The sequence below is a fragment of the Suncus etruscus genome, chromosome 6 (genome assembly GCF_024139225.1).
Source record: "Suncus etruscus isolate mSunEtr1 chromosome 6, mSunEtr1.pri.cur, whole genome shotgun sequence".
NCBI classification, from domain to species: Eukaryota; Metazoa; Chordata; class Mammalia; order Eulipotyphla; family Soricidae; genus Suncus; species Suncus etruscus.
In genome coordinates, this window is record NC_064853.1 from 93,333,637 (window position 1) to 93,349,492 (window position 15,856).

The window sequence follows — 15,856 nt, forward strand, 5'->3', positions numbered from 1 at the left end:
GTTTATCATTGATATTGTCCATATCCTTGATTTGTTTCTCTAGGAAAAAACAGATGAGTGTGATTGTCCTGTATTTGTCCTATCTCTGATCTATTTCATACAGAATTATGCCCTTTAATCCCATCTAAGTTGCCACAAAATACATCACTTTTCTAATGGTTGCATAGTACAGTAGTTTCTGTTTTTATACTGTATATATACTCTACTTCATTTCAAAAATTTGGTAGATCTTATAAAAATATGTACATTATAGGCCCTGAAGAAGATAACTGAAGGTAGAATGAATAAAAACAATGAAAATAAAATAAAATGAAGATATTGTTTATAAAAATCTATCTAATCAAATGACTTAAACTTGGTACTCAATTCCAGCCTTCTAAAGATGCACAGTGAATGATATGACTTGTCATGTTCAAAGATATATTCAAACCATTTGTTCAAGAAAAGCATGCCAATTCCTGTTCATAAGATGTGAGAGAAATTCCCCCCTTGGACTCACATAACAGGCTACTGGGACAAATGCTGGGCACATCCTAGGAAAAAGGAGCTGAACAGGCTTTAGGTACAGCTGTTTCCAAGAGCACATTTGGCAAGTGCAGAGGTATTGCTGCAGAGCACAGCCATAAAAGTTTTTCTAAGGAGGCTGAAGGATCCAGTCCAAAGGCAATACTAGCTAAAGACCTGCAGGAGACAGGGAGCTGTTCGTAAGGCATCTGGACTGGCCACAGACTGCCACAGTCAAAACGACCTGTCTGCAGCTTGCAGAAGGGCCAGATAACAGTTTTATTAATAGTTTTATTTTTGATTATCTTTACTTCATCCTTCTCAAAACCTGGTGCACTAACCTCACTTTCATAGAGAATTGACTAAGGATTGTGAATGCACATCTGGTGGCCCTGAACATAGTGGCTTGACATCCAAAAGATCTGCCAGACATTCAGGACCTAGAGTTCTGAACCCAGTGGAGACAGTGAGCAAGACGTCTTGGAGGACAGGCATGGATTGAGACTTTGGGAAGCACAACAGGGATGATTCTCCAAAACACACAAAAAAAGAGGAAAACATTGAAGTGGGGAAGAAGTACCAGTGGGGGAAGTGGGCACCCGACTCAACTATGCTTAGGTGGTGTTCAGGGGACCATATTTGGTGCTGGGGATTGAACTGGGGTCAGCTTGCCTGCAAACCTTATTTATTTATTTATTTATTTATTTATTTATTTATTTATTTATTTATTTTTACCCCCTGTTCTATCTCTCTGGGCCTAGAGCTTAGCTTTTACCAAGCACACAGGCTACAATTCCAAGACCTTGGAATTGTTCATTTCTGTGAGTCCCTGCTCTGCTCTCCCAACACTTGATGAGGCTCTAAGGGTACACCATTTTTTCTTTCTTCTTTAAAAGTTTTTTTCACTTAAAGATCCATGATTTATACAGATATTGATAGCTGAGATTTAGGCATATAATATTTCAACACCAATTCCAGTATCAGTGTTAACTCCCATCTCTCTGTCTTTTTCTCTCTCCCTCTCTGTCTCTTTCCCTCCCCTTCCTCCCCCTACTCCCTTTTTTCATCTTGACAGGCACATTATAAAATTTCGTGGTTGCAGCTTAGATCTCATTTATTTTAGTTTTATTGAGTCTGTGCTTTGGACAACATCACCAATATAATTGAAGCCCCAAGTCCAGTTCCCCCATTATTTCCCTCTCTTCCTCCCTAAGATCTGGGGTCAAGGGTGATTTAGGTCCCTCTGTACTACATTACAGTTCTCTGAGGGAAGTTTTCCTAAATTAATCCATACAGTATCTATCATCACAGTGAATTCTGAAATCCCGCTAAAACAAATGGGCTACATCTCATCCAGGTTGCCTTCCACAAACTTATACAAGACTCTGTCAGACAATTGAACATCTCTGGGGGCTTCAGAGCACATGTCTGTAAATGGTTGATAAAGGAATGTTCACACAACATTCCTCTTAGCCAAGAAGTGCATCATTGAGCAGGGTAGGCACATTTCAAAACAAAGCTTGTCATGAGAGGTTCCTGAGCTGACCCAACAAAGGAGCTTGGCCATCTGCTCAACCTTAAATTTGCTTTGCCATTGTTAGGGTTGAGGGAAGGGAGTGAAAGGTGTCAAATAACCTAATTCAATTAAATCTAATTGACAATTTTATTTTGTTTTTTTTTGTTTTGTTTTGTTTTGTTTTGTTTCAGAGCCATGCCTGTGTGCTCACAGGTCACAGCTAAATTCCTGGCTCTGTGCTCAGGAATCACTCCTAGCAGTTCTTGAAGATCATCTGCTTTGCTGGGGATGAAACATGGGTAAGCCACCTGCAAGGCAAGCACTTTACCCCCATAACTACACTTCATTTGCATGAGAGGTAGCCAGTCTAAAAGATCATAGAAATAGCTCGAGGGAACTGTCTCTTTGACTCCCTTGCCTGTGCCCAGTAAAGGGCAGGAAAAGGGGAGCAAGTAGTACAAAACTATCGTGACACCGTTTACTGTGAAACAGGCTTGATTGTCATACACGAAAGCAGAGAAGCACCTGGATATGGATTTCAACCTGCAGCATATGTGCAATTATAAAGACTAGGGAGAGCACAGTAAGGGAGGGCTCATCCGGGTTTGATTCCTGCACTCCATCTGGTCCCTGGGTCTCTCAATACATTCAGGAGTGGACCCTAAGTGTAGAGCTAGGAGTAAAACCTGAGCACAGGCTGGATGTGTTCCCCAAGTCAAACCAACAAAAGACCCAAACAACTCTATAAAATCAACTTGAATATTCCAGTGGACATGGAGAGGAGGTGCAAATCATTTAGTTAATTTAACTGGTCCTTCAAAATCTCACTCACTAAAGATGTAGTCAGCTAGATAATAGAATGACCCAGGGTAAAAATAGTAAGTAAAAAAAGGGAGACTCCAATTTGGCAATTTTCTCTCTTTGGGCCCAACAAAGATGGCAGCTTCTCTCTAGGATACTTTCCCCAACCCCCAATGTTGGGGCTGTGGGCAGGAAGGTAGTCCCTAACCACAGTGACAGATCACAGAGCAGCAAGTTCCAGCAAGAGGTCACAGGCCCCATAATTGCAGCCATAGACCCCAGATGTAGAAAGTGTCCACAAGCCCACATACTGAACCTAGAACAGCCTGGATAGGACCCTGCTCACCCTGGAGGTGAGCAGACTGTAAAGAAACAGAGCTCAGGAAGTTGTAGCCAAAGCAGAGAGAGAAACCCAGACACTGGGGAGGAACATAGAACCATGTTTTTACACTATACCATGAACCGTTACTTCACAAGCATCTGGAGGTTCATATGCAAATCCTTCACAACAGACTTAAGGATCCAAGGTCTATGGAATAAATCCATTCAATATAAACTCCTGGAATTTTGTCTGCTGATTTTTTTTTGTTTGTTTGCTTGTTTTTGTTTTGGGGCCATACCCGGTAGCACTCAGGGGGTACTCTTGGCTCTGCACTCAGCAATCATGCCTGGCAGGTTTGGGGGATCATATGGGACACTGGGGATCTACCCTCGGTCAGCCACATGCAAGGCAAACACCCTACCCCCTGTGCTATTGCACCAGTCCCTTGTCAGTGGAATTCACAGAATTCAAAATTTAAGGATCAACTCAGATATTAGTCCAATATTGTGGTGCGAAAATCAGGCTGTGATTTGTCTCAAGACATGTAAAACCATGGCAATAATCTTATACTGATATTTGTTCCCCCTGGAAACAATTAATCTATGTACATTTAGTAAGTTGGGGGAGAAGGCAAGGGTGGAATGAGATAGGAAACTGAATGCTTAGCATTCATTAAACAAATACAAGAATAAAAATCACCACAGTGAGGAAGTGAATTCAGAGATGGCTCATGTGGTAGAGCTACCTATTTCTTTTCTTTTCTTTTCTTTTTTTGGTTTTTGGGCCACACCCGGTGATGTTCAAGGCTTACTCCTGGCTATGCGCTCAGAAATCTCTCCTGGCTTAGGGGACCATATAGGACGCTGGGGGATCTGCTGCAGGCGTCTTGTGTCTCAGCAATTCTAGTGGGATGAAGTCCTTCATGGAGGAAAACGGGTAACATGAGCGGCCAAATATGAAATATGAAATAATGATACCACACACAGTGTATGTGGGGTCAACACACTTCTGGCAGAAGTGCGACAAATTTAATCTTTCGGCAAGGGAGTATATAAAGGGTAAGGAGACAGTCATATTATGAAAGGAATGACCTCATTTGTTTCAAAGTACAGGAACTATTAATGTACATTGTTTGATTTTAAAACAAATACACATAGCTTTAGGTGGTTTGTAACCTTAGAATAGAATAGGTTTCAGTTAGGAGCCAGGGGATAAAAAGGAAGGCTAATTTCTTACATATCAAAGTAGTTCCTGGCCCTAGGTGTCATTACTGATGTAAATTAAGGGATAGCAGGAACCCTGGTTTTCTTCCTTATAATAAATATCCTTAACCTGAGGGAAAAGTTTTTTAGCTAGGGGCTAAGACCCACTTCCTACAATCTGGTGATAGAAAGAGATAAAACTTATGAAAGGGGTACAGAATTATACCTAGTAAAATAGCCTAATTCTACACTGGCCAAACCTGTTTGTTAGCAGGTATACAAAGTGACAGGGAAAGTCCCTGAGGCAAAGTCATTCTGCTGCGGTACTCAAAGGCAAGGAGAGAAGACCATTGTCTTGTAGAAGCAATGTTTTGACTTGGCCCATGGAAGTAAATAGGCTGACAGAAAGAGAGGTAGCTGGCTGGACTTTGAGTTGCAAATATACTAGCCAGTGGGGAACTTTGGTGGTCTTTGGTGCTGAAATTTCTTTATGACTGCAGTATAACTGAGGCCGAATTTCTGTAGTTTTGTTTTGTTTTGTTTTGTTTTTTTTTTTGGTTTTGGGGCCACACCCGGCGGTGCTCAGGGGTTACTCCTGGCTGTCTGCTCAGAAATAGCTCCTGGCAGGCACGGGGGACCATATGGGACACCGGGATTTGAACCAACCACCTTTGGTCCTGGATCGGCTGCTTGCAAGGCAAATGCCGCTGTGCTATCTCTCCGGGCCCAGAATTTCTGTAGTTTTGCAAGGGAGACAAAGTCAAATAAATAAAAGGAAAGAGATATATAATGTCACAGCCATGTCAGAAATATAACCAGTAATCCACACAGGGGTTATGATTGACTTCTCCAAAGGGCCTTCTGGCTAATATATTTCTTGGGGGGAAATCAGGCACTTCACCAAGAAAGCCAACAGACACATCTGGAGTGTGCTTCCCTTAATAATGGAGACATGCCTTAACAGGAATCGAACCGAGGTCCATCCTAGGCTAACGCGGGCAAGGCAGATGCCTTATCGCTTGCATCATCGCTCTGGCCCCTGAGCTATTTATTTCTTGCACAAAGAAGCTGAAAACAGGAACCCAGGAGATAGCTTAAAGGGTGAAATATGTGCCTGGACTGTTCGGGTACCAGAGCTCAAGTGTATCATCCTTGAAATAGTAAGTTTCCGCCCCCAGTACTGCTAGTGATCCCAGCATTCAGGCTGACTTTGAGCTGTTGTGCCTTGCTGGCCTGAGTACCTGTCAGCCTACATGATCCAACGAGGCTTTTACTTAAAAGAAGCAGAAAAATATGCATAAATAAATCAGCATAATGTCTGATCCAGAAATGAAAAGCAGAAGCTGTAGGATGAAGGAGATGGCAATGACAATTACCAGAAGCAAAGTCCTTCCTTTGTAGCCGGATGAATTACCAAATATGTCTGCCCCTGACCCTTCCATCACCCTCTCCTGGGTGTCAGGCACTATGCTATTGACTTTACTGTGATTGAATCCTCCTTTGCTCCCCACAACCATTCTTCAGCTAAGGCATAAAACACAGGGAAATTGCTTTTGACTGGTCATGAGGCCACTTATTTGCAGTCAGTGAAGGAAAAGAACTTAAACAGCTCCCAGCTCACAATAAACTAGCAATAAAAATAGGTCCTTTATTCAATTACATAGGTTTGTTCCAGAAAATACAACGTTTCATTAAACCTTAACATTCAACTTTGGAACTTGTTCATGTCAAGTCAGGATTTAAAAAAAATCTAAATTCATCTCTGTTTTATGCACTGGATTGAATTGAGTGGAAAATTTTCCCTTGGCTAATAGAGGGAAATAAATTACATCTAAGTGTTCTACAAAATGGTTTTTTTAGAAGCGGGGGAGGGTTGGGCATAAAAAATGGTCAGGGGCTACTCCTGTCACTTGTGCTCAGGGGTCATCCTGGCAGTGTTCAAGAAATCTAATGTGATACCAGGGATCAAATCTGGGTTGACTGCATGCAAGGAACAAGTTTAACCCCTGTTATTATCTCTCTGTTCCTGTTCCACAAACACTAAGAAAAAAAAATTAAGAGGGTGCAGAGAGCAGGAAAGGTGTTTGTCTTGCATGTAGCTAATTCAAGTTTGATCCTCAGTGTAACATATGGTACCCTGGGCACTGCCGGACATAGTCCCCAAACCATTCATCCTTCCCCAAATTCAAGCCTCTCTGATTAACTTAATGCAGAATTAATTAAATATATGTAACTGGAAAAAAGTAAATATCAAGGTTTTTTCAAGTTATTTTAATTATAGAGCCATTACCTCAAGTTTAATTTCTTTCCTTTACAAAATCAGTGTGTGTTAGAAGATAAGTAAACTAAGTGGTCACATTCTAGATTTCTCCAACCACCCAGTGTAACTGTAAACAGCTGTTATAAAGATCTTGGCAAAGAACCTCAGAATTATTGACTGTGCTTTTGTAGTGGTGGAGCTTTTACTATGATTTCTCAGATTTCATGAAGATTTTGTTGGGAGGAATAAAGTCTGGATAAGTAGCAACAAAAGAGTTATAGGAACTAGTCAAAGCTTATATCCATATGATCTTAGGTCACGCCACTCATCTTTCCATGGATCTCTTTCTGAATCAGAAAATTGAAAATTACAATACTTGTTCCTTAATAATTCATCAGAATTATACAAAGAGAGAAGAATAAGGGAAGGATGGAGGGGGACATTGGTGGTGGGAATGTTGCACTGGTGAAGGGGGGCTGTTCTGTTTATGACTGAAACCCAACTACAATCATGCTTGTAAACATGGTGCTTAAATAAAGACTTTATCAAAAAAAGAATACGTTAGCTCATATAGAAGATGCCAAGAAAGTTAAAGTCCTAAAGAGAAACAGAAGGTGCAATTCTGGGAAGAGATTGAGGAAAAGTTCTGTTTTGTTTGAAAATCTCTAAATTCTTCTCTTTTTTTTCTTTGTGGTGTTGGAGTTGGAACCCTGGTCTCCCAATACAAGTCATGCATTTTGCCATTGAACCCCATCCATCCCTAGTCTACAAATCTTTAGCTAAAATTCTACAAGCTGGTTCTTCTCATATTCTTGCAAACTTCTTTGGAGTGAGGAGAGATTTCTATTTATTCACGTTTTCTTTTTTTTTTTTTTTTTGGTTTTTGGGCCACACCTGGCGGTGCTCAGGGGTTACTCCTGGCTGTCTGCTCAGAAATAGCTCCTGGCAGGCACGGGGGACCATATGGGACACCGGGATTCGAACCAACCACCTTTGGTCCTGGATCGGCTGCTTGCAAGGCAAACACCGCTGTGCTATCTCTCCGGGCCCTAATTATTATTTTCTTATAAATTTCTCCTGTGTTATTTATACTCCAAATAGTAGTCAGGCATTTCTTGCCCCCCTGTAACATTTTCAGGCCCTTCATTTCTTCAGGGAATTGGATATTTAAATGGAATAGCTACTAAATATCTATTGAACATGTGTTCAATGATCAAAGGAAAAGAACAGAGATATGCTCCAAAATTATTTATTTAAGTAGATGGTTCTCTCAATTTTCCTTCACGGAAAAAGGAAAAACTAATATCAATAAAATGATCCCGTGTGCATGCATACCACAGTTCTGAGCACCTCCAGAATCATGCATCAGTAGAAGCTGGAAACAAAAGCAGCTTTGTTGTCCAAATCTCAGCAAACCCAATGGGCTGTTTCAGTGACGTTGGCTTGAGAACTTCCAGAAGAGTGAAATAAAAAAGATCACAGTTTTTCACCCTTAGTTAATTTGCATGGTTGGATTTATGACATGGAAAGAAAAGAAAGGTAATTTCATTGGCCCAAGTCTCAAAAAGCAGTCTGCTAAAACCAAGTGAAAAGAAAAGAGAGCAGAATAGAGAGTGATAGTACAGAAGGTAAGTCACTTGACTCCTATATAGCCAGTCTTGGTGTTATCAATCCTCAGTCTCTTGCACCACATGGTTCTCTGAGCAGTGCCAGGCTAGAGAACCCTAAATACAGAGTTGAGAGTAGCCTACAGCATGGAGTGGCCTGAGACTCCCAGTTAAAAAATAGAGATAAAGGGCAGAGCGATAGCACAGTAGTAGGACGTTTGCCTTGCACACGGCCAATCTAGGACGGACCTTGGCTTGATCCCCTGGTGTCCCATATGATCCCCCCAGCCAGGAGCGATTTCTGAGCACATAGTCAGGAGTAACCCCTGAGCAGCACAGGGTGTGACCCAAACAAACAAACAAACAAGAATATAGATAGATAGATATTTAGATAGATAGAATTTGTACATGTACTTCTCAGAAAGTGGGGTTCTATGTAGAGGTAAGCGTCCTAATCCCAGAAATCTTAGATCATGTTGGGTGATAGGGGAATTCACTTTTTGGGGGGAGGTGGGTGCACACTGGTGACTCTCAGGAGTTTCTCCTGGCTATGTGCTCAGAAATTGCTTCTGGCTTGGGGGACCATATGAGATGCAGGGATCAAACCGCAGTTCACCTAGGTCAGTGTGTGCAAGGTAAACACCCTACCGCTTGCGCCACCACTCCAGCCCTGCGAATTCACATTTTCATGTTGCAAAAAGAAAGATGCCATTAGCTGGCCCAGAGATTAGCATGGAGCATCTTGGGGAGAACTTGAGTCTTAACCAATGTTAATCAATGAGGTCAAGAAGGAGGAGAGATCAGTGTGAAGCTGAATCCAGAAGTTGTCAGCACCTGCCAGCAGCTGAGGGTTTGAAAGATGAAAACAGAGGCAGCAACTCTGAGAATGTGTCAGCTCCATACACTGGAGGGTCAAGGAAATTAATTATCCTTGAGCTTTCAATCTAGATTTTATTTATTTTGATTTTTAATTGAGACTCTGTAACTTGCAGTACTGTGGATGATAAAGATATTGGCAAAGAATATCAGAATTACTGATCATGTATTTGTAGTGGTGATGCTTTTACTAAGATCTAAACAGATTTCATGAAGATTTTGTTAGGACGAATGAAGACTGACTGGATTAGGAGCAAGGGAAGAGCTATAGGAACTAGTCAAAACTTATACCCATATTATCTTGGGTCATTTCACTCATCTTTCCATAGATCTATTCCTGAATCAGAAAATTGAACATGTCAACACCTATTCCTTCATAATTTTCCATGTACACAATTCTAATACTATACCCATCACCACCATCCCCACTTCCCTCACCCTAGAGTCCCAGTGTCCCTCCATTTCAATTTTCCTGCCACACCCCAACTCAATTGTGTAGGTCAGTTCTGTTGTTGCCTTGGTCCTTTGTTGCTACCATGCCTTGTAACTTTAGGTACCACAGATGAGAGAAATTATTCTAAATCTATCCTTTTCCTCCTAACTGACTTCAGTCAGCATAACATCCTCTAGTTGCATCCATGACGCTGCAGACTGATTTTGTGTATATATATAACATGACCTCATCTGTAGTTGGACATTTGTGGCTGTTTCCATATCTTGGTTATTTTATTAAATGCAGTGATAAATGAACTTAGACATTCAGGGCATTAGGGAAGGCCACAGATTTAAGCTTTGAGAGAGTGCACTGTATCTTGGCCTCATGGTAATGTAAGAGAATGCATCGGTATTACTCAAAGCCACCAAAGCTGAGGGTAATTTGTTATGGTAGGACAGAAAGTGAATACAACGGAGTGAAAGTCTGAAGGACAAATAAAAGAAGGTGAATTAGGTCTCATTCCCCAGGAGATCATACAGATGAAGGTTTGCCCAGAAAGTTTGTGCTAGTCTGCTCAGCGCTGACTGGGATGCCAGAATGGAGTTACAGCATGGCTGTCTTTGGGCATTTTCCTTCTGTCATATAGATAAAGGGAGATTATAAAGGGTACAAAATATAGCATATCATTGGACCTAAATTGAGATCTATAACGCAGAGTAGACTTTTAATTTTCAGTTTTAAAATAATTTTCATGAGAAAATCTCTGTTAAGAAAGAAAATCTTGGGTCGGAATGATAGCACAGTGGGTAGGCCATTTGCCTTGCAAACAGAGGATCCTGTTTCTTCATCCTGCCTGACAGAAGTGATTACTGAGCTAAGGGTCAAGAGTAACCCCCATGAGCACTGCCAGGTGTGGCTCAAAAACCAAAACCAAAACCAAAACCAAAAAAAAGGAAGAAAGAAAATTTTTTAACTTTGCGACATTGTCACAAGTCAGGAAATACATTACACTTTCAGTTATTTTTTTTTTTTTTGGTTTTTGGGCCACACCCGGTAATGCTCAGGGGTTACTCCTGGCTATGTGCTCAGAAGTTGCTCCTGGCTTGGGGGACCATATGGGACACCGGGGGATCGAACCGCGGTCCGTCCAAGGCTAGCGCAGGCAAGGCAGGCACCTTACCTTTAGCGCCACCGCCCAGCCCCTTTAGCGCCACCGCCCGGCCCCATCAGTTATTTTCTACCGCTGATTTGTATTTGAGTTCTTGAGTTTCTGGTTTTGTTTTGTTTTGTTTTGTTTTCAGAGTGTGGGTAACATTTCAACATTCAGGAGCCTGAGATATATAACCCAGGACTCTCAAATAATGCTAAGGGGTGCTTGGTGTTTTGCAGTATAGGACTGCTAATAAATTTAGGTTACTCTTACCAGAGTTCTCTACCTCGTTCTCTAATTTTGCCACAGAATCTCCTATCTTTGGGATACCAGATCTGTTTTCTGTGTGACATGTACCAGAACTTGCTATAGAATATACTAAACAAGGGCAAGAGCGATAGTACAGCTGTTAGGGTGCTTAGTTCGATGCTGCCAAACTGTGTTCCATCCCCAGCAACCTATATGGTTCCTTGAGCACTACCAGGAGTGATTCCTGAGCTCAAAGCTAGGAGTAAGCTCTGAGCACTATTGGATATGGACAAAAACAAAAACAAAGAAACCCCTCAAAAACCAACATACCGGACATCCAGTCACTGCTGCCAAGCCCACAGACAATTCACAGGATTTGATCAAATCTTCCATCATTGTCACTGCTTGCTGTAGCTCATCTGAGAAGACTGAATCCTTGGTCCTCTGTAGTTCATTCTGTGGAAACCAAATGGGTTAGTGGAAATCAAAAGGATGACAAACACTCCAAAGGGAACAAAAACAGAGCAGAGGGCAGGACACAGCAAGCATGAAGTGACAGGATGAGTCTGTCCATTAGATTCCATTTCTCCCAAGAAGGATGGCAACATTTTATAATATGCCTATACAAATAAAATCATCTGCTACGCCAGTGATGCATTTGTGAAAGAAAGACAGCACTCATAAAATCATGAACAGTACATTCCTGCTAATAGAAGAACCACTAAGATTTTCTACAACATGAAAACAAGTCCCACCCCCCCACCCCCATCCCCCCCCCCCCCCGTGGGGGCCTATTGAAAATGAATCATTTGAGCATCAGTGTAAGTGGAGCTACTTGAGTCCTGGAGATAGGAACAGCTTTGAGCATCACATTCATATTTTTAATGTGCAATTCTTTTTTTTTCCTTTGAGTGGGAGGGCACAGCAGTAATGCTCAGGGCTTACTCCTGATTCTGTGGAATTGATACCAGGTCAGCTGTGTGCAAGGCAAGTGCCAAACTAGGTGTTCTATTGCTCCAGTCCCAAAATTCTTATTTCTGTGGAAGAAATTGTATGTAAATCCATCCAAGCACAGGATATTTGTGAACTCCTCTAGAATGGGAGACTGCACGAAGGATTACTAATGATTTGTGTGTTGATGCCATGTTTACACTGGCCACATAAAGTGTCTCCCAGCTTTGCTCTCTCTCCACCCTTTCCTCACATTTCTACCATTCAAGAGTTTAAAGAGGGGAGCCAATCCTCAAGAACAAAGACTCAGTAGTAGGCAGAAAATATTTTCCTGTTCCTTCATTAGACCAATACCTCAATTCTTACTGTGGTGTGACCTTTAGGACAAGATACATGCTACTGTTTCAGCTTGAAAGGCTTTTGATTAAGGTTTTGTTATTTTTACTCCCAACCAGGAGTGTATGGTATATCTATCTATTATTTGGCAAGTAAATAATAAACACAAAAGATTTAGATCTTCATTTTTTTGTTCTCTGCTGCATGATGTAAGCAAAGGATATGGGTTTCTTTTATCACTGTCAAAATAATGGAGGTTAGCATCTTTATTTGTTTGTTTTTGGGGCCATACCTGGTGGTGCTCAGGGATTAGTCCTGGCTCAGCAGTCTTGGTGAGCTCAGAGGGCCATAGAAGATGCCAAAAATTGATCCTGGGTCAACTGTGTGCAAAGCAAGTGCCTTAGCCTCTATAATTCTAGCCCTGAAATTAGCATCTTTGGATCAGGAATTGGAATGGCAGAGTTAATGAATAGAGGAGACCATATTACCTCCACTGTACAATTTCCCATGTATTCTTACTGTCTAACATCAACATAAATATGCTTTGGGTCCTGGTGGAGACTCTCACCTGAACTACAACGATACCAGTAAAATTAAAGACCTTACATTAGGCTGCTTTTTTTTTTTTTCCAGCCAATACAGCTATTGGCTCAATCTGCTTGAGACTTCACTGTTACAAATCTCCCTCTTTCTCTCCAGAATCCTCCTTCCACAGTGCAGGAAGCTGCTTGCTTTACAGTGGGTGATGGAGCAATATTCAGACAAACATCACTAAAGCCCTCATATTCAGGCCACAGCCTTGCTACATGCTGTAATTTCTACCTGTGCTTGATCTTATTTCAAAGGGTTCCACCACTCATTCCAAGCTAAGAAGTCATGCATGTGACTGCCTTTTGAAACATGTCTGATTTTTTTGGTTTGGTTATGGGGCCACACCCAGAAATACTCAGTGTCTATTCCTAGTTCTGTGTTCAGGAGAGTTCAGGTATCACTCTTGGCAGAGTTCAGGTGGTGCTGAGAATAGAAGCTGGATCTTCTGCTTGCAAGGCAAGTGCCTTAACCCCCATAGTTCCCTGAAGTTTTTTTTATTAAATTCAGAATGTTCTTAAAGAAACTCCACTGTGAAATCACAAATTTCTTCCTAACCTAGTAGGGTTACCATTTCCACCAAGAGATATTTTTATTAGGACTCACACACACACACACACACACACACACACACACACACACACACACACACACACAACCACATGGGGGATAATGTAGGACCTTTATCTTTAAATTAAATATGCTGAGCCTAGAGATGGAAATATAAATAATTCATAATCCTACCATGTAGGAAACCACAATAAGTTTCAGCTGATTTACTCACAGTCTTTTATGGATGCATTTTACATAGTCACTTCATTTTGTATTGCTCCTACATTTTTATGCAGAAGGAAGACAATATATTAGCACTTAACTTGCTACAAATATCATCTCAAACTTGTGATTAATTTTTTTTACTGACTCTAGATAGCACAGTGGTATGGCGTTTGCCTTGCATGTGGCTGACCCGGGATGGACCTGGTTTCGATCCCTGGCATCCCATATGGTCCCCCGAGACTGCCAGAAGTGATTTTTTTAATTTTAATTTTAATGTTTTTTTTGCCGGGAGTGATTTCTGAGCCCAGAGCCCAGAGTAACACCTGAGCACTGCCAGGTGTGGTCCCAAAACCAAATAATAATAATAATAATAATAATAATAATAATAATAATAATAATAATAATAATAATAATGAAGTAAATGGTTAATCAAAATAAAAATTTGTGGGTCAGAAAGATAGCACATTTTTATCAGATGTGGCTACCCAAAAAATGATCGCAAAAAAGTGTATGCATTCACTACTATTATTACTAACCATGAAAATAAAATGGCAATATCATGATAAATAAAAAAAAATTACTGACAAAATTATAAGACACATACTATTTAAAAAATTTACATAGATAAGGAAAACAAAATTCACCGTAAGTTCTCCCACCTGTAGACAAACAACATCATATTTGATTCTATAAAAACAATATTTAAGACAATTTACCTTAGCTGAATCTTTTTCATGGTTTCCCTGGTCTTTCTCCAAATTCTCAGCAGATACAAGATCCAGCAGGCCCTGCATGAACCGAAAAGCTTCATTTAAAATAGAGAAGTAGAATGACAGAAATATTTACATCTCCTATTCTAAGCTAGTAGGATATAGATACAAGTGTATTTCGGTCACAGGAAGAATGAATGACGTGTTTGGCTGGAGTTATTTCACAACCATAGAATAAAACCGGATGCACTACTTGGTGTTTTGAGATATCCCATTTAGCAGCATTATCATGAACATTTTCTCACAAAATTATATCACTTTAATTTATGCTTTTTAATTTTGGTGGAATATTATTGTAACCTATTGATAAATCAGGATAGGATGAAACATTTAAGTTCAAATAATTTTGTGCCATAATAATAGTAATCTTTTTTCTCTTTCTCAATGATAAATTCCCACAGTGGAATTGTTAGTGCTAAAAATTTCAATGACTATATCTAAGTTTCTTTTAAAAAAGGAAACCTTGTTTTCTCCACACAGCTCATGTAGAGTGTTATCATTTAATTTAAAAGTTTTGCCAGGGGCTGGAGCCATAGCACAGTGGTAGGGTGTTTGCCTTTCATGCGGCTAACTCAGGACGGACCTCAGTTCCATCCCTGGCATCTCATATGGTCCCCCAAGGCAGGAGCGATTTCTGAGCGCATAACCAGGAGAAACCCCTGAACGACACTGGATGTGACTCAAAACCAAAACAAATCAAGTTTTGCCAACTGAATCAATTGAATAATGCTTTCACTTTTGTTCTCAGTTAAATTTTTTAGCTAACTTAGTGAGGCAGACACTTGAAGGGTATCTTCTGGTGATTTTATATACATACATATACACACACATACTGAAAGGATTCCTGTTTGTTAGCAAATTTGTTGTTTTGTTTTATTTTGGAGCCACACCCAGCATTGCTCAGGTCTTACTTCTGGCTCTGTACTTAGGAATTTCTCCTGGCAGTGCCTGGGGGATCAGATGGGATGCCAAGGAGCAACCTGAGTAGGCTGTATGCAAGGAAAGAGCTGTATCCACTGTACTATCACTTCAGCCTATTTTTTACAAATTTTCACTGAACAATAGTAATGTGTACCTTAGACACTATGTTTTACATTTGATTGTACTAATCTAATTTTTAAAAACTACTTGTTTTGTGTGTGTGTGTGTGTGTGTGTGTGTGTGTGTGTGTGTGTGTGCATCATACCTGGTGATGCTCAGGGCTTACCTCTGGTTCTGCTTTCATGAATACTGCTGGCAGTGCTCAAGAGACCATAAGAGATGCTTGGGATAGAACCTGTGTCAGCCACAAGCAAGGTAAGTGCCTTACCCGCTGTACAATCTCTTAGCTATTCATTTTAAAGTGGAAAGTTTGTACAGGTTATCAACTCCTCCCTGTTACTTCTTTTTTTAAAAATAATGTTGATTCATTTGTAAAAAGAAAAATATTTCTCCTAGGAGTCAGATTACACAATAAACCAGTGTAACCACCTATTTTAGGACATCTTCATAGTAAGTAAAGTAGTATTCAA

The 15,856-nt window shown here is 40.6% G+C and overlaps 1 protein-coding gene across 1 annotated transcript in view; it reads right to left on the reverse strand.

Annotated features, from left to right (window-relative positions):
- The window catches only part of MCF2L2 (MCF.2 cell line derived transforming sequence-like 2), a 257,863-nt gene that overhangs the window by 27,682 nt on the left and 214,325 nt on the right, over window positions 1-15,856 (reverse strand). The window contains exons 23-24 of the mRNA XM_049775600.1: window positions 14,292-14,363; window positions 11,254-11,379 (exon numbers count right to left, since the gene is read on the reverse strand). Coding sequence (XP_049631557.1) covers window positions 11,254-11,379; window positions 14,292-14,363 — 198 coding nt within the window. The remainder of the gene's footprint in view (window positions 1-11,253; window positions 11,380-14,291; window positions 14,364-15,856) is intronic.